Raw genomic sequence first — 24475 nt, 5'->3', positions numbered from 1 at the left:
CTTCTTGGAGATATAAAGTTACTTTACCAAACATTTACACAGGTGCTCATCCCAGAGTCTCTGAGCACTGCAGGCTCAGGCTGCCCACACCAGAGATTGCAGGTTTTTTTCTCCAGTATCTTACATGCAATTCTATTGTGAAAGTTACAGGCTATCCTCAACCCTATAGAGCAACTGTTAATATGCTACTTGGTGAAATGCAACTGTTTCACAGTCTTTTTAAATATAGCCTATAGGCCTAGATGTAGGCTATTATTTTTCTTTCAAATAATGAAAATGGGATTTTTTTTTCAGTTTTGTTCATGTTCCTCTTCATCAATAGCCTATTCACCCCCATGGTTTTAGGCTACACCTGCTATACGTTGTGACATTCAATGGAATGTTTGAATTTTGTAATCGTTCTGAGTCTTTGTGTCCATGTGCAAAATATGGCAAGGATTCATATGTCACTGGATTTGTACATGTCGGAAAGGAGCCTCGTGATTGGTACGTTCCCGATGGTCTTTTTGAAAAACACTTCCTCTATGGTGGACGGACTGACGGAGCGCAGGGCGGGCAACAGCAGGAGCAGCTTCCCAAAGCGACAGGGTTGAGTTGGGTACCTGAAATAGATTAGAAATATATATATATGATATATAATACATATTACACATTTAACCCTTTCACTGCCACACTACAGAAGGTTAATCCTTTACTATCACTACCGACAGTTACCGTCGGTAGTGTGATAGTAAAGGGTTAACCTGTAGTGTGGCAGTGAAAGGGTTAACCTGATGTTGTGTGGCAGTGAAAGGGTTAACAGTTTGGTAGTGCAGCAGTGAAAGGGTTAACCACTTCAATACAAGGATCAATATACTATATATGCCTAGTGTATAGTCTATTCAGGAATTTTAAAGGTTTTGCATGGTATTTTTTTGTTTGTTCAAATAAGTGGTCTACATGTTCAAATAATAGCTCTACATTCAGACAGACATCACTGATATAGTGTCTGGTCAGTAACATGGGTCTCCCAGTCCCTCCGCTCTGCAGTAAACACAAAATACATTTCCTGGTATACGTTCCCACTTTATCCAATCAGGAGAGAGAACTACACACTGCAAAAATGGTCTGACAAAAATAAGAAATTAAAAATTGTTTTAAGCTAATGTGTCCTTGAACCAAGTAAAATAATCTAGTAAACAGATTTGGCTTGGCAAGATTTCTTGAAATAAATTAAAAGAAAAAAGATCTAGGGTTCTCTCTCCTGATTGGATAAAGTGGGAAGGGATACCAGGAAATATGTTGTTTACTGCAGAGCGGAGGGACTGGGAGACCCATGTTACTGATCAGACACTCTATATCAGTGATGGCTGTTGGAATGTAGAGCTATCTTAACACTTTCTAACTTGTTTTAAAAAAAGAATACCACTTACAGCACCTTTAAAACGTCTCCATGCAGGACCCCTGAATAAATACACATTCGACCAAGGACCCCCATTTGATGAGATGTTACCCTATAGATTTGGACTTGAGTTGAAAATAATTTGCAGAATTCCATAGGAAATTGTGAAATTAAACTCTTAATTTACCGGGTACCTCCTGGAATGTCACCCTTGATGGTCCCTAGCATATACAGTATATCCCTAGGACCCCCCACTTTAACGACCACTGTGACGTCACAGTGACAATGAAACATGCTCAGCGGCGTTTATCCAATCATTTATCAAGTAAACCTTTTCGACCTTGCGCTTAAATTAAATTGTGCTGAACTCGTCATTGAGCAAAAGAAAGACAGATTCGTGTTTGAAAACATGTATTGCAGCAGTATAGACGACAACCGAATGGCAGGTGACCCAAAAAACAACAGGGATAATATACATTTGATTGAGGGGGTAAGACGTAGAAGACATATTCTGTCAATATCGGCATTAAATAGGGTTTTTATTTATGCACTTGATAAGGTTCATGCATGAACAGTGCACACGCAGTCATTGGTTTTGAGTGTTTTGAGGTTGAATCTCACCTGGTGTGTATGTAGCTGTTGAGAGTCAGCTGGGCCTCATCCTGCAGCGCTGCAATGGCGCTGGCGTTGCGGAAACTTCTTAACTCCGTACCACCGTGCGCCGGGACTGCATGTGTTGGGAAAGAGAGATCAACATCATTTTCATAATCGTTACAACAAGGACAGGTTTTTAAATCGGCACTTAAATCAACGTCAAACTGCATGTATGGGGCTTTTTCAGGGACTCGGTTTGATTTGAGGGCATTGATGATAACCGGTATACCAGGGGGCAGTTGAAACTCACCTGCTTTGAACGTCACGATACACTTCAAACAGGCGAACTCGGTGGCGTCCAGACGCATCTGTCTGAAGCGAGTGACGACCTCCTGTAGCGCCTGTATTTCTGATATAATCTTATTCAGCCGTTGGGATTCTGTGTTGTCTGTGTTCATACCTATTGACATGAGAAACAGGGATGTAGTTAATATTGCTCTAGACACGTTATTATCATCAGGCCCACCTTCAATAATCAACTGTTAGCCATATCCAGTTATTATCAATAATAATATAGGCTATAAATAATATACATCGGGCTACATACCAGAAACAGCGAGAAGTGTGTTGAAATCCACAGGAATGGCCCACTGTGCGATACCCAGAACAAACAATTCCCTCCAGGCGTCCTCGAGCAGGATCAACTGCAAAACGGATTTATTTTTGTTCAGTAATGACCATGACCAATAGGCCTACTTATCACATTACTAATGGGGCAATTATTTGTCATATTCTACAGTGAATCGTATTGTACAGTTAACAACACAAGAAGGTTTACTCGTGCGTAAAATGTGATTAAAATATCTTCACATTAGGTTCAAGTTCAAGTTCAAGTTTTATTTGTTCTGCTTGGTTCTGTATGAGCCCCCAGCATACAGTAAAAAAAATAATTATAATACTAATAAAGTCCAAACACTATGCAAAATATACAATATCCAAATTAAGTACAAAATGTTAAATGTTTAAAATGCAAAAATGAGGTATATAGGTGCACATCTTTTTTGTAATACAAATATGGCGTAGTGTGTTATGGCAAGAATTAACCATTTCACTGCCGCACTACCAAACGGTTAACCCTTTCACTGCGACAATACACAGAAGGTTAACCCTTTCACTGCCACACGGTGACCGTCGGTTGTGTGATAGTAAAGGGTTAACCTTCTGTCGTGTGGCAGTGAAAGGGTTCATGTATTATCACAACTATAGCCCACTCTGTTGTGTGTGTACAGTGTGTATGTGTGTGTGTACCTGGTCGGGCAGCGGGAGCGTGGAGAAGGCGGGCACGCTTTTAGCCCACTTGATGCTCATGAACAGCAGGCGCGCGGCCGACTCGCACACAGACTCGGTCGCGACCTCATAGAGGTACATGGGCGTGCCGCTGACCTCGTGGGGGTACTGCAAGACAAGAGTTGAACAAATGGTATAAATGGTGAATTTATATAGCAGCTTTTATCCAAAGCGCTTTACACAATTTGTTCCTCCTCACATTTGACCCATTCATTCACACATGCACACACACACCGACGGTGGAGGCGACCGTGCAAGGTGCCAACCCTGCTCATCGGGAGCAGTTATATAGGGGTTAAGTGTCTTGCTCAAGGACACTTCGACACGCTGCCCGGGAGGAGCGGGAATCGAGCCGGGAACCTCCGGATTACCAGGCGACAGCTTAATATACCTCCCGAGCCACAAATCGTCATAATGTAGCTCGTGCATAATTATACACATAATATAGTGCACGTGAGCAGCAGCGCGAAACCTGAGTTCAGAGTACAAGCGCACAGAGATCGATAGAAACTCCAAATCCCATCATGCTTTAGAACGATTAAGTGTTTGCCTGCTTGGATTTAAGGTGAAAATCCGATTGACAGTGTGACTCGAAGCTGCTTGAACAGTGTGCAGGAACACAGGAATGCCAAACTTTTAAACCTCTTAAAATGTGGTGCGAGGAGAAGAAGAAAATAAATCACTATACACATAAGTTAACACTAATATATGCGAGAGATATATAGTGACGCAATCTGTTTTTTGTTGTTTTTTAACCTTTGGGGTAGGCTGGGCCAGTCCCACGATGGTCTGTCTCTCTGGAGTAGTGGTCGCTACCGTGTTCATCTCCATGCTGTGCGGCTCCAGTTGCGTGACGGTGGTGAAGAACGGCGGGCCCGGTAGCGTAGAGCCCGGGAAGTGGGTCGACGAGCCGTTCACCTCTTTATGCCCTCGGAAATATAGGGCGACCTGTTTGCGTATGGTGGATGTCCGGGGGCCCCTCTCGTGCTGCACGGCTGTGACACGGGAGGAGAGAGAGAGAGAGAGAGAGAGCGAGAGAGAGAGAGAGAGCGAGAGAGAGAGAGAGAGAGAGGGACAAGAATCTATTATAGCCACCACTCTGCCGAACGCCTGATGTATCGAGTTTGTATTTAGCAGAGAGGCACGGTAAGATGAATGGCCCTCTCTGCCTCTCATGAGAACGTTATGAATACAGCGTCTGTGTTGTTCACACTATGTCAGCTGATTCGGTTAAATTAAATACACTTTTTCCATCCGACTTGGCCACCGAATCGAAATGTCACTCCGCATGGGCCCCGTTATATGGCCAAGATGATAATTCAATTAAAAGCCCATTTACCGTCTTTATTCATGTTCACTTCCAGACACTTTTTCAAGCGGCACGCTCGGCATTGGTTTCTGTGCGTTTTGTCCACAGGGCACCCCCCCTACAATGGTGAGAGAGAGAGGGGGAGAGAGGGAGAGAGAGAGATGGGGGGGGGGGAGAGAGGGAGAGAGAAAGAGAGGGAGAGAGAGAGTGAGAGAGAGAGAAAGAGAGAGAGGGAGGAGAGAAAGAGAGAGGGTGAGAGAGAGAGATGGAGAGTGAGAGTGGGGCCGGGGAGAGAGAGGGTGAGAGAGAGAGGGAGAGAAAGAGATAGAGGGAGGGAGAGAGAGAGAAAGAGAGAGGGAGGAGAGAAAGAGAGAGGGTGAGAGAGAGAGATGGAGAGAGAGAGTGAGAGGGGGAAAGAGAGAGAGAGAGGGGGGAGAGAGAGGGTGAGAGAGAGAGGGAGAGAAAGAGATAGAGGGAGGGAGAGAGAGAGAGTTAATTTACAGCCACACAGCTCTACACACCTTCAATTTGAATTTCGCACAGCATGGCGACTAAAGCTTCTTGCACATTATCTTCCCGGGACGCCACTCTCCAGGTGAAAGATCACGCTATTATCATAGTCATTGACTCGCTCCCCCGCGGCCGGCCGGTCTCATCTCATCTCTCATCCCCAGAGGATAAGTGGCCTATCCCGCCCACTGGTGGCTAAATCCGCGCTTTAGTGTCATTACATTAGGGCGGATTACACCTGATATATTAAACAGCTCCTGTTTAGCCTCGTCGTTATTATAACATGGTCCAGTGGATGACACACAATTAAGGGCCCTCGGCCTCGAGGGAGAGAGACTTAACCGGCCCGGTATATAATGATCTATAGGCCAAATAAAACACATATGGTGCCCGCGTCGTGGTAAATGTGCGTAATCCATGCGTAAAATGACATAATGCGACGGGAATGCTTTGGTTTTCTTTCCCACCGGGAATGATATAGTCTCACTCTCACTCACCTGAGAGCCAGATTTACAGACGTAGGTTCTGTTCCGGCGGATGCTCCTCTTGAAGAAGCCCGAGCAGCCATCGCACGCGTACACGCCGTAGTGCTTCCCCGAGCTGCGGTCCCCGCACACTTTACACGGGATGTCCAAGATCCGACCTGCGGGGAGGAGAGGGAGGCGGGGAGACAGTTAGCCGGGGCCCGCAGCCTGGACGGTCACTGTATAGCTGCATGACGCAGACCGGAGCAGTATCATGCATGATTTTTTTCTTATAAGGGATTGAACAGATTATGCAATGAATGCATGAACGCGGGGAGAGTTGTTACAATTTGTAATGTAGCCTAAAACATGGCTTTTTAATAAATAACAATGCATTGTGCATAAACCTGCACCCCATCGCAACACACGCACATACACAGACAAACAGAGAGAGAGAGAGAGAGAGAGAGAGAGGAGAGAGAGAGAGAGAGAGAGAGAGAGAGAGAGAGAGAGAGAGAGAGAGAGAGAGAGAGAGAGAGAGAGAGAGAGAGAGAGAGAGAGAGAGAGAGAGAGAGAGAAGAGAGAGAGTGTTACAGTGCCCGTGCATGTCTTCGGAGGTCGTCCGACCATGGGAATTCACTGCAGCACGTTTCTACTAAATTCGGTGGGAAGCGTCATTTCTGAGGTCTCTTAAGACAATGCCCGCGGGGCACACAATGGAGACATTAGGGGAAAGTGTTAACTAATGATTTTCCCCCATTGAACCTCGTCTGACTGCCTCGATCTCGACAAGCTGCCAACTCCCCTTCATAATGGGACTCGACAGCTGCTTTATCCCGCAGGTCTATAGGCCCGCGGATTAGGGAGTGACACGGCACTGAGAATAATGCGCTCGCAACTCGTTTCACCGACTCAAATGAAGTGTATGTAAATCGAGCACCGGAGTAGATGCATTTTTTTTTTTTTTTTTTTTTTGGTGTAAAGATTTTGTATTCAAATCTATTTAAAAGGAAGTATATATTATTTGTATGTAATATGAGGAGACTTTTTTTTCTGGAGGGAAAAGCCGTCTATGTAATTACACTGACGTTTTACCACCTGCTCATTGATTCACCAGTGACCCGTCAAACAGGGTAGCATGGGAATTCGGATGCGGAGCGCCCGATAACTACAGCAGCCAAAACAATCGACTTCAGGGGAGAGTCGGGGGGGGGGGGGGCTTCAATGGCCCAATTATTCAGAACGGAATCAGCGGGTCATAGGCTACTGTAGTGTAATAGAGTGAGGGTGGATTTTTTTTTATTTAATTTTTTTTTTACATCAATTAAGGTTTCAGATTTGTATTTAAAAATGTTGATATGGCGTATGAAATATATTGCAGGCTAATTAGCCTGAACAACTATAATAATGCGACTTCTCTCGAATTCCGCTTTTATAATAAATAGACTGAAACACAGATGTCGATAATTATAGGCAACTGCAAAGTTGTATTCTGATTGAAAATAGTTTTAATGGGAAATATGATGGATAAAAGTCGTGGCTTTATTATAACCAAACATTGTTTGGGGGGGCGGGGGGGGGGGGGGGGATATTTGACAGAACAGCGCTCCATAAACTGCATAATGTTCATGGACCAAGTTTGGCAAAAAGTTCCAAAAGGTAGTCTGTGCCAAACTTTAAATGAAACATGGGCTTTATCACATTAAACATTATTAACGAACGAATCCAATACTTTTCCGATACGTCAAATAAATGTGAAATTATACTGCTGAAAATTACTAAAATAAAATGACGCACGAATTTGTTGTGAAGGGGAAATGTCTTTAACTTGCCTCCCTGGGGGTCCTATTGGGCGCCATTGTGTGCTGTAATTGCTTGAAGATATATGGCATATTCTATTAACGTAATTACCATCAAACCGCAAACCTGCTGAAAGAACTTTCAATTAAGTTTTACTGACTAGGGGGAAATGTTTTGTGACCACCCACAACGTGTCCATGGACTTGAAATATTGTACCATTACAATAAATATATGTCTTGTGTGGATTGCTTATTACGATTAAAAAACATATTGCTTATCAACACACATTTGAACACGTTGTATTGTTTATTTAGAATGAGGTTATGGACGGTCCAGCGTGGCACGCCTAACACGCCGTGAGTATTCGTGTGACTTCTAGGCCTCTGGGAATTAAATTACATTTGAGCTTTCATTTGGAAACAAAACGATGTGCCTATTAGGCCAATCGTTATTTTCACAATCATTAATAAATAAAATACAGGACAATAGCCTTAATTTTACTTTCATTTTTTTATCAAGCACAAGAAAATTGACCTTGACTCAAAATGAATAAATAATCGTTTGTTGTGGATTTACAAGTAGGCCTATACACACACACACACACACACACACACACACACACACACACACACACACACACACACACACACACAGACACACACACACACACACACACACACACACACACACACACACACACACACACACACACACACACACACACACACACACACACACACACACACACACACACACACACACACACACACACACACAGTTTTTAGTTTCAGTATATGGTCTAAAAACCGGACCAGTATAGGCTTGGCTAAGGAAAAGCCTTTTATCAACGTTGATCATAAACACTTGTTAATCTTTTGAAGGGATATTAGGACTATACGACATGGAAGTGTATGATAGTGGAACGAGTATGACACATGCTCCGGTTATATTAGGTTTAAGGAAAGGAAAAAATATACAGCCAGTGAAAAAACATTGTTCCGCTGGAGATATATAGTTGAATTAAACACAACTCAAATTAAGACTTTACTCTGCAGATGTATACGCAGCTAATCTGACTGTAGCCTATATTCTTTTAGCAGGGTTTGGAAAGGGAAATAAAATGATCCATCAATCAAAGCGTTTTCAGTATAGGACCATAAGCAGGCTATATATGATACAGTAACTCATAATATTGTACCGCGGCAAATGCCGATGCAGGTAATATATTAACATTATTCTTTTAGACTTGCATCAAACAGGTAACCATTTTTAGGCATTTTCGCCTATATATAAAAATATATATATACTTTCATAACCAATCAAGGGGAAAGTGACACTTACTTGATTTGACATTCAGAATATCCAAACAGCCACCTGTTGCGCCAGCGGGCTTGCTCATCGTGGACAGACCTATACTTTATAGGCTTGATGGCAATGTTCAGAGTAAAAATCTGACGTCTCGTTCCTGACGGGGAATTATGAAACCATGAAAGAATCACTCTTCCCGGATTCCCTATAGTTGGTTCACGCCCAGTCAATAATAATCTAGCAAAACTGATTGGTTTCAAAAAAAAATCATATGCTATACCCGACAAGAAAGATATATAGCTATATGACTTTTTTGTCTTGCCTCTGGATGAACTTGATTCCGTCCGGGTCACTTAAGGTCCTGGTCGGGCGGAGAGCTGCACCGACTGCCGCGGCTCCGAGCAGTATATACCGGGGGGGCCACGGTCCCTTGTGCGCTCGGGGCGCAAAGTTTCGTCTTGAACTGCAGCCTGCGGTGATGCGCGCCGCCCGGCGAACCAAGTGAGTAGAAAGCGGAGCAATTATATATTCTAACAGATGGATTCTTGGTGGAAAGTTTGCTCAAACCAGGAGCCACCGAGTTGACTTACTGATGTGTGAGTCGGAGTCCTTATTAGATGAAAACCTTGCTAATATTTATGAGAAATGTCAGGGGAGGCGGAGGGTGGAGAACTCCACTTCCTTCATCCACTTAGCTTTCCCCTGCTTTCTACTCCCAACTCCTGTGTGCCAGCATGACGTCACCCGACTGAGGGGAGGAGAGGGGAGGAGAGGGGAGGGAGGGGGAGGAGGGGGGTGCTCGTTATAGGCAAGTGTGGTGATGGTTGCAAAGGCTCGCGCATCATGGTCTTATTATATAGGTTGTAATGTGAAGGAAACACTTGTTGCATAATATGGTTATTTGAGTCTGGGGAGAGAGTGGCAGACGCCAATGACTACAAACATATACTTAATTCACTCATGATGCGTGTTGTTCGGGTGAATTAAGGATGTTTATGGTCATTGGCGCCTGTCACTCTCTCCTGCAGACTCAAATGACCACTGCGCACGCGGCACGACGATAGAGCTTTTCGATGGGCTGGATTTCATGCGTCGATCGTTTATTTAGTTTTGTCATTATTCTATATTTCTACTGTGACTTGAACACACAGTTTATGCAATTTTTGAGCCTAGCTATACGGTCGGATATGAATGTGATTTGTATTGTAACCTATATCAGGTACATATATCCGAGCAAGTTCAACAGTTATTGATCAATAACCTACAAAACTCTCAGCATGCATGCAGCCTCAATATAAAGGCACGTTGTGCAGATAGTTTCAAGTTCAAGTTTTGCTTTATTTGTCACATAATGTACATTACAGTTCAACTGCTTGGTTCTGTTATGAGCATCCTGAGATTGTGCTTCATACAGTACAAAGTCAAAAGAATAAAGGCCACACTAAAATATACAATATACAAACTAAAGTACAAAATGCAAACAATGAAGTATACAAATGCAAGCTTTTTAAAATGCAAGAATGAGGTGGGATGTCGTGCAAATCCTTTTGTAAGATATATACATTACAAATATGGGTGTGTTGAAAGTGTTTGAGGTGTCTAAAGTGAATGTATAAGGGTGATGTTTAAAGTGAGTGTGCGTATATATTGTGGATGTGTGTGCAATGAATCCTTATAGTAGAATGAAGTTCCCCGTGTCCTGCAAGCACTAAAGCAGTGTCTCTGAACATAACCGTCACCCACCGCCGCCCCCCCCCCCCCCCCCACACCGGACCCCTCTCTGCCCCGCTCAGAAAAGTCTGTCAATACCACACTAGGATTCACCGGGTTAGTCGTGCGTCCGCCCGTCTGAGGGAGAGAGGGGCTGGGGAGAGGAGAGGAGAGGGGGCTGCCTGCACCCGCACACAACTCACTGACACCCTGACCTTGACAGCTTGCTGTGCTGTCGCCCAGTAACTCCAGAAAACCATATTCTGTTTTTAATTGTGTTCATTCCCACGGTACCCCGGAGGCCATATGGAGGTTGACAGTGTCGATTTAAACGGACAAGGGCGGGGTTCAAAGGCGTAGTTAATTGTAATTAATTAGTCATTGTCGTTTCTTTGAACCACAATGGTGCCTTTGGTTGTACAGTTGAGGCAAAATACTAATAGACAAACACTATACGTTATAAAACTATAAAACGGGCCTTGCGGTATAGGCCTGTGCACCTGAAAGAGTATTATGTCAACACAGCGCATAAAACATGCATACAAGCAGATTATTGACAACACCAAAATGCAAGTCATCACAATCACATTGCCCCTCTTCTAATGTCATATAGCTTCAAATGCTAAAGTTACTTCGGAGTTTGTGTGCGTGCGGTGGCTGGGTGGGTGGGTGGAGTATTGGGGTTGATTGTGCAACATAATCTCCTTAACTCGTTCTAATCCTCGTCATTCACGGATAGCCTTTACACAAATATAACTAACATCATGGTTGCCCGGGTTGCCTTCATTCACTTTTTGTATTAGTGACTCTCGTCTCCTTCAGCAGTCAATGAAAGATCGCCAACAAAGGGACCAGTAGAATGTGCATCTGGTTTCTGGCTTGGAGGCATCAGTATGCGGCTACTTAATAATAGTGTTTAAAATTCGAGCGAAGTAGATTCTCCGCGCATTTGCTTTAGGAAGTCATATAGCATTAGCAACGAAGGCACAGATAGCAGTCATATATCTCTCTAATAACTAAACCATGTAGGCTGATCATGATTATTGCAATAGTATATAGCTGAGGACAAAAACACATCTAAAATCTAGCTTATTTGTGGCTTATTCCAAAATGATAACAAAAAGATAAATGGTCCTGCAGTCTTCTAGGCGCATAACTAACCAGGCGTAAACCAATTGGCTTTGGGGAGAAGTCACTAAGCGCCAGAGAGCAAACACAATAGCGACAATCCAAGCCAACCAACATGCCTATAGGCGTCCTTTAAAACGAACCAGGGAGATCATAGACTGCAAGTAGGCTTGTTCTGGAGATGATCTAACAACACCATTATGGCTTTAAAGAGATAACTAAACGAATAGCCTGTTTAACTGGATTGCTGATGAGATTCTGTTCTGCATCTTTCAGTTGTAAAACACTTCATTCCTGCTACTGAAAATACCACATATAAATTTGCTGCAGGCCTCTGTCTCTGGATGATATCACTCTCAATAGTTTACATTCATATTTCAGTACTGATGGCAAAATGTCTCCACGTTTCAGCACCACGGACAGCGTCTCAAAACAGTTTACCTATAGGTTACTTACTACTGGGGTCATTGGTGGCAATGCAATATTTGTGCACTGTAATCTAAACAAAATACAAGAAGGTAATATAGAGATAAACTACATTTTGACACTTGATTTCCATGCATTAATACCTCTTCATCATCAAGCTTAAATGACTGAGAGTGCTCACAAACATAAATTACTGACCCAACATTTTGCCTTGGTGACCGCTCTCGAGCAAACAATAAATGGTACATAACAAATCAAATTGTCTTAATTTTGACAGACTTATATCGTTAAATAATTGTTTTGATTAAAGCATATGGGGCTTCATTGAGAAAGGTTATTGTAAGTGATAATAATGTACCATGCAGAGAATATTATTCAAAGCACCTTACATGGAATCAAACCCCATGTCTTGACTCACGTTAGTGCCCTGGTGTCTGACTCTAGACCCTTTGAGCTACAGGATCACAACATATTGTGTGTTTCATCCGAGACAAAAGCATCTCTTGGGGAAATATCCAGGCTTTAACAGGCATCCTCATAGAAGACAATGGCTCAAAATGACATCTTCAGGTATGAAGCAGCAGTATGCATCTTCCTAGAGATCAAGCAATTTCCAAAATGTTCATTATTTTGATATAACAAATACACTCATGTATATCAAACATAGGAACATATTCCTAGTATTGGGTATAGTCCCTTTTCCACAATCCATGCTATAGGCTACAAAATAAATACATTTTAGTGGATCTACAGAAAGCATTATACAGTTGACTTACTACACACACTATCCTCCATTGGGCTGGGTTATTGGGCTCCATTGGGCTGTCCAAAGCTGGTTCATAACTGACATAATGTCAATGTATGATTTTCCCATGATTTTCTCTCATTCAATTTTTTCCATATTTTTGGGTTGCCGGGTATAATTGTGTAATAATCAATGTATAACATCAACACTGTAATGCACAATCATGTTATACATTTGTTTTCAGGACAAATCGGGCTATACGAATATATGCTGCAGTGATGTCATATGAAAATACAAGTAGTTATATCACTATATATACAAAATAAAATAAACTAAACGGAAATTTAATCTGAAGAACCTTATTAAAAAAACACACAGAACAATAATAAACGTGAGAATCCAGGGAGGAAGGGGGTATGATTCTATCTAACACTATTTCAGGATATACGTCCCTATGCGTTTTGTGTCCAGAAAGTTAGTTTTGCCATAGTTGCTAGTTTTGCCAAAATCAGTGGCCCTCAAGGTCAAGGTCAGTGGCCCTCCTGTCTTGGGTTGATTGTCAAATGGAGGGATCCCAGAATGTTACACCTTTATTATCATGCTTTTTGTAGGTGCCAATAAAATTGTATAATTATTTTTTTAAATATTTGATTAATTAATACGTTTTAGTATTTGTACACATACAATATTTAACAACATATACTTACAGTATATGGTACAAATTGAATAACAATTATGCACATATCATGTTACAATACTATCCAAATGCACAAAGGAGAATCAACACATTATGTATTATGCTTAAACTATTCAACTCATTACTTGTTGGGTTGCATGCAGACTTTTCTTTAAATAATAAAAACACAAGATACTTGTAGCAAAAAAAGATGAGCAGCTACCGTACAGTAACCACCGTACTATTGGACCCATTGGCAGGTCCACCAACCGCAGTTAATTAAAACCTGGCTTTTTGTACATAAATAAATGTTTTTTTTCCTATAGATCCTCAATGTTCTAGACTATGGAGATGTGATATATATACCTTAGATGTTAGAGGCCTTATATCCAGAGGTGTCAATAGACTTTATAGGGCTCAGCTCCCTCTAGGGGGGGGGGGGGGCACGTCATATTTATCATTATTGTTATTTGTGAATATGAACAACATCTCCAGAGAGTGGGACAGGTAGGACTGTGAGCAAAGGTTCCAAGGTCAAGGTCAACTTCAAGGTCAATGTCAAAGTCAGAAGGAGGTGCACAGTAAATTTCACAGAGTAAATTTTACTCAAACTGAATGTACTCAGTACTCAGTTTGAGTAAAATGTACTCAGTACTCAGTTTGAGTAAAATGTACTCAGTACTCAGTTTGAGTAAAATGTACTCAGTACTCAGTTTGAGTAAAATGTACTCAGTTTGAGTAAAATGTACTCAGTACTCAGTTTGAGTAAAATGTACTCAGTACTCAGTTTGAGTAAAATGTACTCAGTTTGAGTAAAATGTACTCTGCGAACTTGACTGTGTGCCATGTACAAGTGGAAATCTGGGATCCTAAGGCATCATTTGAGATGCAGCTCAACACTGTATGTCAATATATCTATTAATATACAATAAACATGTTCTGAATCTCACCTATTCAAATTATTAAAATGCTCGGGACATTATATCTATGCCCAATGATAGCTCAATTGTGTCTCATAAGTTGTCGCAGCAATGTTTGGGTTGATACCATTTGTTAGACAGATTTGGTGCAAAATGTAAAACATTTTGACCACTCGAGAATTCATAAACTTAGTCAAGAAATCCCTCCAAAATATTCCAGCCCACATGTGGGCCCTCTTGAGGACGATGTTCCCTGCACATGCACTTTGGCGACCTCGGGTGTGCATATTTTCTAATACAATATATATATCGAATGAAATCCCTATTTGTTGCCTGTCTTTTGTTGCCAAAATCCGTTCAGCGGTTCTCGACTTACATGCCGATATGTGAGGCGTGCGCAAAAGTACACGGTATTCCGCAAATACCACCCCTGACTCCCGGGCTCTATATCTCCGTCAATCATTTGGCGATCTCGAAAATGATTGGACAGGGTTGTAGCCAATGAGTGTGGCTTTTCAATGATACCCCACATGGGGATGTGGGGATCAGGGATCTAGGGGAAAAGTCACAAGCGAAAACAGGAAGAGAAAAACGCAGAATGAATTGAAGGTTATGAGAAAAAGGAAACCAGGAACGCTACACAGTTTACCAAAATCGCTCCTAATCACTCATTTCTGAACGGATTCTTATGAAATGTGGAGATGTACTACACAAGACTTCAGGCTGTGTACCCAGGGTGTCTCTCCAGCCATACCAATTTTTGGGGAAATACTACTTCTGGACTACTAACTACTACAGAAAAACGTGAGTAACAAGTTTATCTACAACTCAAGTTCAGACCTATGTTACTCTATTTCATTAGCACTAAAGTGAATTATTTATTGTATCAGAAACGTCAGAATGTCATCTTCCAAAAGAGACCAGGCTCATGCATGTGCTATAAGTATAAAGTATAGTATTTTGGTTTGCAAAAAAAGTATGCAGTCCTCAAAAACGAAAACAAAAATGACCACTTTTGGGGGTGATTGTTAAGACACCAAGACCGTTGACATCTGGAGGTATCTGGATGGTGAGCGCTTCTTTTCTGAAAATGGCTGAAAATTGCTATAGACATTTGCAGCTATATATATCCACCCAATGGACCAGGTCCATTTGTGGTTGTGTAACGTTTGGGGTTTTGCTCTCTCCTCAGGGAGCAAAGCCCTAGCGTTACCTGGTGGTAATGGTCCTGTCTATCTGTCCTGATTGCATTCATTGGCACCTGGTGTGTCTAGTTAAGGTGGTTTTATATGCTCTTCCGTGTCACGACTGACACCGTGAGTCGATCGCCATGAATATCCGTGAGTAATGCCTTTGTGAGTAAGACTTATCGCTCCTGCCATGGGGATTAAGTCCATTCGCCATTTGTTTTGTTTGCCGTGTGAATTAGTTATTTGAAAGTGTATCTTGATGCGTGTGTCTGCAGCACCGTCGTTTGCCGAGTTTATTATTCAGCTTATCCCGTTTTGGAGACTTGCTTTCTCCCCTTCATTTCCCCCTGGGCCCTGTTTCTTGTACCTGGATAACTGAGTTAGCCGGATAACTTTAGCTGGATAACTGGGTTAGCCGGACTTTCCGGTTTCATGTACCTGGATTTTCCAAATCACCATGACAACATATCCAAAAGTTTGAGCCTGGTCGAAAGCAGAGTTCAAGTTCAAGTTAGCCTGAACTATCGCCACGCCCCCGCAAAGAAGTGACAGCCCGTTTCCTGAAACTATTCCCACAGTCTACGATCTGCATTATACCATTCTGAATTAAGTTTTTGTGCTCCATTCTTCCAGAGGGGGCTTTTGAAATGTAAAATAGACCCAAAATGCTGATATTAAATTCACTTTGTCCTAAATAATGCACGTTATATATACCGTGGCGACGGTGGGGCTCGCTCGTGCGATGTACACATGATGTGGTTATTTTAATTGTAACTGGGATTAAGATGTCTGATGAGATGCGCTGTTTGACGGATTTGAGAAATTGAATGAGCCGTTGACGTCACATTAATGAATGAGGATGAAGAGATAAACTTCATTCAAAACAAAGGATATTCTAAACACGGGTCTCTCGTTCATTAATGTATAAACAATGAATTTATCCCATCTGGCCCAGTGGCCCAGCGGTAGTGCTCAAGCCTGCCAATCCAGCGACCGGGGTTCAAATACTGGCGTTTCCAATATGATTTTTTTGAATATAATATTAATGATTATACGCCAAAGTAGCCTGGTTTTAAGTTAAAATATTATAAATCTACATGCATTGAGGATGTCATTCTTTATATAGCTCTCAACGTGCACCAAATTGAATTATTCCTATATTGCAAAAAGAAGGAAAAGACTAGGGTCTTGAACCCCGGTCGTCCGTGTGAAAGTCAAAAGAAGAACCCGTTACACCACAGAGAAGATAAGTAAAAGATTGACTATACATCAATCAATGGGTAAGAGAGCCGTATCGTAATTCTGTATAACAGTTAACTAATAATTTTCGCTAGCAAGATCTCATTTGATTATTCAATCCAGCAGGCAAGTTTAAAGAAATATAATCTGATTGATTGAGGTAATGAGGGACTTAGAATTAGCCTATAGATAACGCATTTAACTTGTCGGCGAGGCGATTGAGCCGTATTGCAATCTGTCAATAAAGTCTTAAATCAATTAATCAATCAATGCCGTTGAGAATCAGGATCTCTGCCATCGATACGTGCTGGCTTTTCACCTAAAACGGCCGCGCGCATTTAGCCTGACTCGCAAGTCTGGCTTGAGTTAACGAGACTGAATCCACCTTTGTGAAACAGGAAAATCCCGGCTTCGAACATTGGGTTAACTGAAGCTGGATAATGGACATCTTGATCGACTTAGTTGAACCACGTACATGAAACAGGGCCCTGTTTTAGTGTTTATGTTATCGTTTCATGTATGCAATTTTTTTTTTTAATTTTTTTTTTCAGCAACATACATAGACAACATTCATAGACAATACACAGTACATAAATTAAAACAAATAGACAAAAAATGAGTAAAGAAAAAGTGTGACATGGGTCCTTCGGTCCATTCTACATTTGCATTATTTATTTACATTTTTATTCATTTCCTTGTATCCTTTTCAAACCTCTGTGATGTCGTTACTTCCCCTCCTGTATTCTTCCCATTTTCCCCATTTCCATTCAAAATTTTCTTCTTGCAGCCTCAGCAGATGTGTGATTCTCTCCATTTTCTGTATCCCCTCTACCAACTCTATCCATTGATCCTTTGTCGGCACTTCTACCTTGTACCACAGTTTAGTTAAAGCTTTCTTGGCTGCCACTATCAATATCTTAATCAAATATTTGTCTTCCCCTTGGATTCCTTCCTGTGACAGATTCCCCAAATACAACACTTGGCCTCCCTGGGGTATTTCGCATCCTATTATTTCATTTATTATCCCTCCTATCTCTTCCCAGTAGTGCCTTATCTTCTGACATCCCCAGAATATGTGTGTATGTTTCGCCCCTTCCTGTCCACACTCCCTCCAACATGTTTTCTTTGCTGGTGTGTAATTGCCCTGTATTTCTGGTGTTATAAAGTATCTAATTATATTTTTCCACCCAAACTCCCTCCATATCCTTGATCCTGTGGTTGTTTGTTGTGTCTTACATGTGTCATACCATTCCTCCTCTGTTATCTCTATTTCCAACTCTCTTTCCCACTTTTCTTTCACATACAATGTTGTATTTCCCTTACTGTCCATTATTGCCTGATATAGTGCTGATATCACCCTCCCCTTCCGTCCTTCGTATCATGTATGCGACTTACTATCATGTTTTGTGGAGACTGAGCTTTCTCCCCTTTTGTTTGTTCTGTGTATACGTGCCACTTGCTACTCAAAATAAAGGAGTATTGCTTTATTTGTGGAAATCAACTCCTGCATCCCGTCTCCTCTGTTCTGCACCGCACCTGGGTCCAACACACCTACCCAACCGTAACAGGTTGTAAGGTTTCATGGGGCTGTGATTATCCTCAAGGTCACAATAGATAATTCTATACAGTGAGGTCAAGTAAAAAAACAAAAATAATAATAAATGAAATAGCTACTATATGAGGACTAACATCCTCACACATGATGATTTCAGCTTTCCTCATGTCATATCCAACGTGTGCAATTCCAACCACAGTATGCAGAAATAATACACATTTGTACTACATGCAAAATACAGCATGGTTTTGCTCCAAACCTGCACAGGATTAGCATAAATTTGGCATGTCTGTAAAGTGGAGATTCTTGGTTATCCATAGAACCCATTTTCATTCAGAGATATTGAGGTGAGAAGTCAAGGGACCCCTTTGAAAAAAAATCCCTGCCATTTCTTCCCGTCACCAAAACTTTGCCTATTATTAGCATGATGTGCGTGATAGTTATGGAGTCCCTAGGTAGTTTAATATGATACGCCCTGCCTAAAGCTGTAAAGGAATGTGAATCACTACCCACCTTCAAAAACACTCTCAAAAAACACCTACGTGAGACTGCAATTCGAAACTGGCCCCTACAAATGTCCTAACCTAGTTGTACAGTAAATGACCAAGTAAGGCTTTGTCAACATTCCAATGTACAGTGTAAAATGTGTATGTGTCCCCTACCCATGCATTGCTATTCCTAGCACTATTTGGGCAACTTTTCCTGAGACAATTCCTGAGAGTCTATTGAAGACATCTGTACGTTTAAAAAAAAAAAAATGCATTGTTTTATATTTCTTATCAAGTACTCAAAAGCCTCATTTCACAGCATCAGTATTTCAGGCTGTGATGGCCTGGCTCCTGTCGTATTCGATTTTAAGAGAATAATCATTCAGGACGAGGAGATTACGCTAAGTGGTTTATTGCAACATTAAGCAATGAGTGTGACTCCATCCACGGCTAGCAGCCAACTGACTGTCAGGACCCCTTGTGCAGGTATACATAACAGGAGGGTGCGCCTGGCGCGCCTGTCGTAAATGACATATTCAAGGCATGAATATTACAGCTCCGCCCATAAGCACTGAGTGACAGTCATCCACACAGTCTGCGACTGGTAGACAGATAGAGATGGAGAGAGAGAGAGAGAGCCCCGGACTCAGCGGGACTGAGAATGAGACGCTGTGTAAAGAATAGAATATAGAATAGAATAGAATAGATCTATATTGTCATTGTTACAGTTGTTACAACGAAATAAAAAAATGCAACCCTAGGTGCTAGTAAAAATATAAAAACAGTCCTAAACACAGTGTTAAATATAAAAACAGGGGTGGGGCGTAAATAACATTAATAAAACAGGGGGGTATAAAATATAATTGCACTATCTCTTAATGTTGTGTGTGTGTGTGCGTGTGCGTGGGGGGGGGGGGGGGGGGTGCAAGGAGACTGTTGTTTAGCTGAGTTTAGTGCACATATGGCCCTGGGATAAAAACTAAACTTCAGTCTGTTAGTCCAGGTGGGCATGACGCTGAAACGCCTGCCCGAGCGCAGCCGCACGAGGTGCTTGTTGCCCGGGTGGTGTGGGTCCTTCAGTATTTTTACTGCTTTTTTGAGGCAGCGGGAGTTGTATAGTCCCTCCAGTGAGGGGAGGGGGCAGCCGATGATCTTCTGGGCCGAGTTGACGACCCTCTGGAGCGCCCTCCTCTCTGCGGTTGTGCAGCTGAGGAACCACACATTTATGCAGTAGGTGAGGATGCTTTCCACGGAGCAGCGGTAAAAAGACACAAGCAGGTCTTGTCTGAGGTGGTAGTTTCTCAGTACTCTCAGGAAGTAGAGTCTCTGCTGTGCCTTTTTCACTATCGCCGTGGTGTTGATTCTCCAGGTCAGGTCATCCTCCAGGTGGACACCCAGGAACTTGATGACCGAGACTCTCTCCACACATCCCCCGTCGATATACAGGGGCTGTATGTCGTCTTCTTCCTCCTGTAGTCCACGATCATCTCCTGGGTCTTTAGCTTGTTCAGCTGTAGGTTGTTATCCTTGCACAGGGCTGACAGCTGCTCTATTTCATCGCGATACGCGGTCTCGTCACCTTTTGTGATGCAGCCCACCACGGTGGTGTCGTCAGCGAACTTGATGATGGTGTTGCTGGGGTGGACTGCGGTGAAGTCGTGTGTATAAATAGAGTAAAAAAGGGGACTCAGCACGCAGCCCTGGGGGGATCCGGTGCTGAGGCTGATGGCTGTGGAGGTGTGGGGGCCTATTCTGATCCTCTGGGGGCGGTCAGAGAGGAAGTCCTTAGACCACCGGCAGAGGGGATGGTTTAGTCCAAGGTCCATGAGTTTGGGCACTAGTATGTCAGGCAGGATGGTGTTAAAGGCAGAACTAAAGTCCACGAAGAGCAGCCGTGCGTAGCCCCCCGCTCTCTCCAGATGGGACAGGGTAGAGTGGAGAGTCGTGGCGATGGCGTCCTCCGTGGACCTGTTGGCTCTGTAGGCGAACTGGTGGGAGTCTAGTCCGGGTGGGAGGCTAGAGATGATGTGGGGCTTGAGTGTCTTTTCAAAGACCTTCATGGGTAGGGAGGTGAGTGCGACTGGACGGTAGTCGTTCAGGCAACTGATGGAGTTCTTTTTTGGGACCGGGATAATTATGGAGGTTTTCAGGCAGGGTGGGACGATGGCCTGGGACAGGGACTGGTTGAAGATCTTAGTGAAGACCCCTGTCAGCTGGTCAGCGCAGTCTTTCAGCACCCGTCTCACGACACCGTCCGGCCCCGCCGCTTTCCTAGGGTTTACTCCCTTCAGTGTGCGTCTCACCTCGTGCTCCGTGAGGATGATGCTGCTGAGGGCTGGTGAGTGTGGTGAGGCTGCTTCTGTCGGCACCGCCTCGGGGGTGGCGTTGATGTGCAGTGTGGATGTTTTTTTCGGCCTTGCCTCGAATCGTGCGAAGAAGGTGTTCAGCTCCTCTGCCAGCTGAGGGTCACCCTCGTTGGCTGAGGAGTGGCTGGGTTTGTAGTTGGTCATCTGTTGGACCCCCTGCCATACCTGTCTGGTGTTGTTGCTCTGGAAGCAGTCCTCGATCTTCCCCTTGTAGTCGGTCTTGGACCTCTTGATACCTCGCTTCAGGTTGGCTCTGGCAGTGCTGTATAGCTCCTTATCACCAGACCTGAAGGCAGTGTCCCTCTCTCTGAGCAGATGCTGCACCTCTCCCGTCATCCACGGCTTCGTATTGGGATAGACCCGGATACGTTTGTCCACGGTGACAGAGTCTGTGCAGTGCTTGATGTATCCCAGCACTGATGAGGTGTACAGTTCCAGGTCTTTATGTTCAAAGACCTCCCAGATGGTGTTCTCAAAACAGTCCTGCAGCTGTAGGGTGGCGCTTACCGGCCAGGTTTTAACTATCTTTGGTATGGCCGGGGCACTCTTTCTAATGGGGGTGTAGGATGGAATTAAAAGCAGGGATACGTGGTCTGATTGACCTAGATGGGCTAGTGCTTTGGCTCTGTAGCCCAGCTTAATATTAGAGTAGACTTTGTCTAGTGTGTTATCTCCTCTTGTGGCACATTTTACATGCTGATACAATTTGGGAAGTACTTTCTTTAGGTTAGCGTGATTAAAGTCCCCCGCAATGATGTGAACAGCCTGAGGGTATGTGTTTTGTTGGTTGCTAATGGTGCTATGTAGCTGACCTAGCGCCGCGTTAGCATTAGCATCCAGTGGAATGTACACTGCGGTTATCAGAACAGCATTAAATTCCCTTGGAAGGTAAATGGGTCGGCATTTAACAGTCAAATATTCGATGTCGGGTGAACAATGGTTACTCACAATGTTTGTGTTCGTCGCCCAGGAGTCTTTCGTGTAGATTAAAAGTCCACCGCCGCGCGACTTCCCTGTCTTCTCCTTCGTACAGTCTTGTCTGTGATGCGTCCGCCCTTCTAGCTCAATAGCTAAGTCCGGGATGGATGAATGGAGCCAGGTTTCTGTGGTAATTAGCACGCAGCTAAACAAGCACACGCAGACGCGGGCTCTCTCCTCTCCCTCTCTCTCCCTCTCTCTGTCTCTCCCTCTCTCTCTCTCTCTCTCTCTCTCTCTCTCTCTCTCTCTCTCTCTCCCTCTCGCAGAGTGCAGTCAAGGTGTCGGGTTTCACTATCTGCCTTGCTGTTTGATTTCCACTGGCTCTGCTATCGCTGTGTGGGCTGCCTAGGTTGTGGGCGGGCATTGGCTCCAACCACAGAGCCAATCGGATCACTATCCGCTTCCCCAGCGCCACGTGACGTCACCATGCGAGTCAAATCAGAACGACCTGATTAAAATGGACCAGGAAATGAATGACCTGAATGACGGCAATCCGCCAATATGGTATTTAGAGACCAAAACACATTGATACTAACTCCTATTACTATAATACAATGCTAGAGACTCAAAAAAGAAATTTATAATGCATGTCACCTTTAATATTTTTTTTAAAGTAATTTTATTATGTATTGTGGATGAAATGTTTTTCGGCAGAGCATTCCAGAGTAGGCCTACTATTGACCTATTATATATGCCAGTGAGTTTGAGAACATTTTATTTTAGTGCTGTTTTTGTTCTGATGTTACCAGAAGCGGCCCCTCTAGTGTTGTAACCATGTTCAGAAGTCATTTCTATGATGAGCCAAGCTAGATGGCTTACCACTTATTATTATTAGTAGTAGAGCTGCTGGGTGAGAAGTTGGAGGCGATGCAGGTAGAGGCCCCTGGTGTCCTGGGTTGTTGACTATCTGACGGGCAGACCACAGTAAGTGTGCCTACAAGGCTGTGTGTCAGACAGACTGGTCAGCAACACCGGGGCCCCGCAGGGGACAGTCCTCTCTCCCTTCCTCTTCACAGTCTACACACCAATAATAATAATTTAGGACCTGCTCAGAGGTCATCAATCGGCACACATGCGATGCATGCATGCAATTCGTATCTGCGATTAATCCATCCCGTCGTCCTTCCCCCCCAAGGGCAGCCGGGAGGCATTCTCTTTCACCAGTAAATCCCATAGTGGTTTGGTAGTGTCGGTGAAAAGAGGTACAAACTTTCCCATGTATGTGGCCATGCCCAGGAACCGTCTCACGTCTGCGACATTTTGTGGAGCGGGCATGTCTACGATTTCCCTCACTTTCTCTGGGTCTGGTGCTATGCCCCCTGCACTGACTTTGTGGCCCACGAACACCAACTCTGTCTCATCATGCTGGGCCTTATCTACGCCACATACCAGCACGTCATCTGCGTGGCATATTATGCCCGTCAGCCCGTCCAAGAGCTGCGACATGCGCCTCTGAAAATGTTCTGGACCAGAGCTGATCCCGAACGGCAGGACATTGAAACAGAAGCGGCTACATGGAGTAACAAATGTGGTGCGCTCTCTGCATTCTTCTGATAGGGGGATCTGCCAGAACCCTGAGCGTGCGTCTAGCTTAGTGAAGATCTTTGCCCCATTCAATTGAGCCAATGACTGCTCTACCGATGGTAGTATGTGTCGTTCTCTACATACCGCCTCATTGAGTCTAGTCAGTAGCCCACGTATCTTACCTTGTTGCCTATATTTCAGTCTGCACCAGCTAGACTAGGGTTAGCAATCCAACAACCTTATGGTGTGCCCTAACTTTCGGTTGGCAACAGCTCAATCCGGGAATAGCACTACAACCCAGCAAATCCTTTCAGAACATCTGTCCTGATAGCGTGTACCACTTCCGCAACGGATTTGATTTCCGGGGTTGGCCTGATTGGCCGCGACAGCCATGTGCACGCCGCGGCCCCGCCCAGCGGCAGAGGCCACTGTGTTGACGCTCGGCTGCTGTGTTTCACTGCCGCTTTCCTTGTCGCGCCGTGGTAACTAAGTAGTCAGTTAGTTCTGTGTTCCGGGTTGCAATAAACGTTCAACGATGTCAACAAAACGGTATCTTATTACCGCTTTCCTCCCGATGAGAAAGAGAAGAGAAGGTGGCTGAAGCCCGACAAAGAGAAGAGAAGGTGGCTGAAGCCTGAAGTTGATACAGTAAGTTTGATCTCAATGATAAACAATAATTAACAGGTAGGCTATGGGCGGCTAGGTGGTGTAGTGGTCTAAGGCACTCGCCACCAGTGTGGAGACGCTAGGATTCGCGTGTTCGAATCCAGCTCTCCACATTGTTTTTCAGTTTGGCTGGTCGTCCGCAGTAATACA

General features: G+C 43.7%; 1 protein-coding gene across 2 annotated transcripts; it reads right to left on the bottom strand.

The window, feature by feature from the left end:
- Nucleotides 1-439: 439 nt before the first annotated feature.
- On the bottom strand, nt 440-8805 carry nr2e1 (nuclear receptor subfamily 2, group E, member 1; the record flags this gene model as incomplete). 2 transcript variants are annotated; one of them, XM_084314454.1, is made up of 9 exons in its annotated part: nt 440-602; nt 2003-2108; nt 2286-2435; nt 2583-2679; nt 3284-3430; nt 4079-4317; nt 4662-4749; nt 5639-5784; nt 8748-8805. In XM_084314454.1, 9 exons carry the CDS (start codon nt 8803-8805, stop codon nt 440-442), a joined length of 1194 nt encoding a protein of 397 aa, XP_084170580.1. The 2 variants fall into 2 exon arrangements, with proteins under 2 accessions (XP_084170580.1, XP_084170581.1); XM_084314455.1 differs by having other exon boundaries at nt 8781-8805.
- Between the last annotated feature and the right edge of the window lie 15670 nt (nt 8806-24475).

This window comes from Notolepis coatsorum, assembly GCF_963971535.1.
Source record: "Notolepis coatsorum genome assembly, chromosome: 5".
Classification (NCBI taxonomy): Eukaryota; Metazoa; Chordata; class Actinopteri; order Aulopiformes; family Paralepididae; genus Notolepis; species Notolepis coatsorum.
The sequence above is the reverse complement of the archived record's forward strand: the minus strand, read 5'-3'. Positions and strand labels throughout refer to the sequence as shown.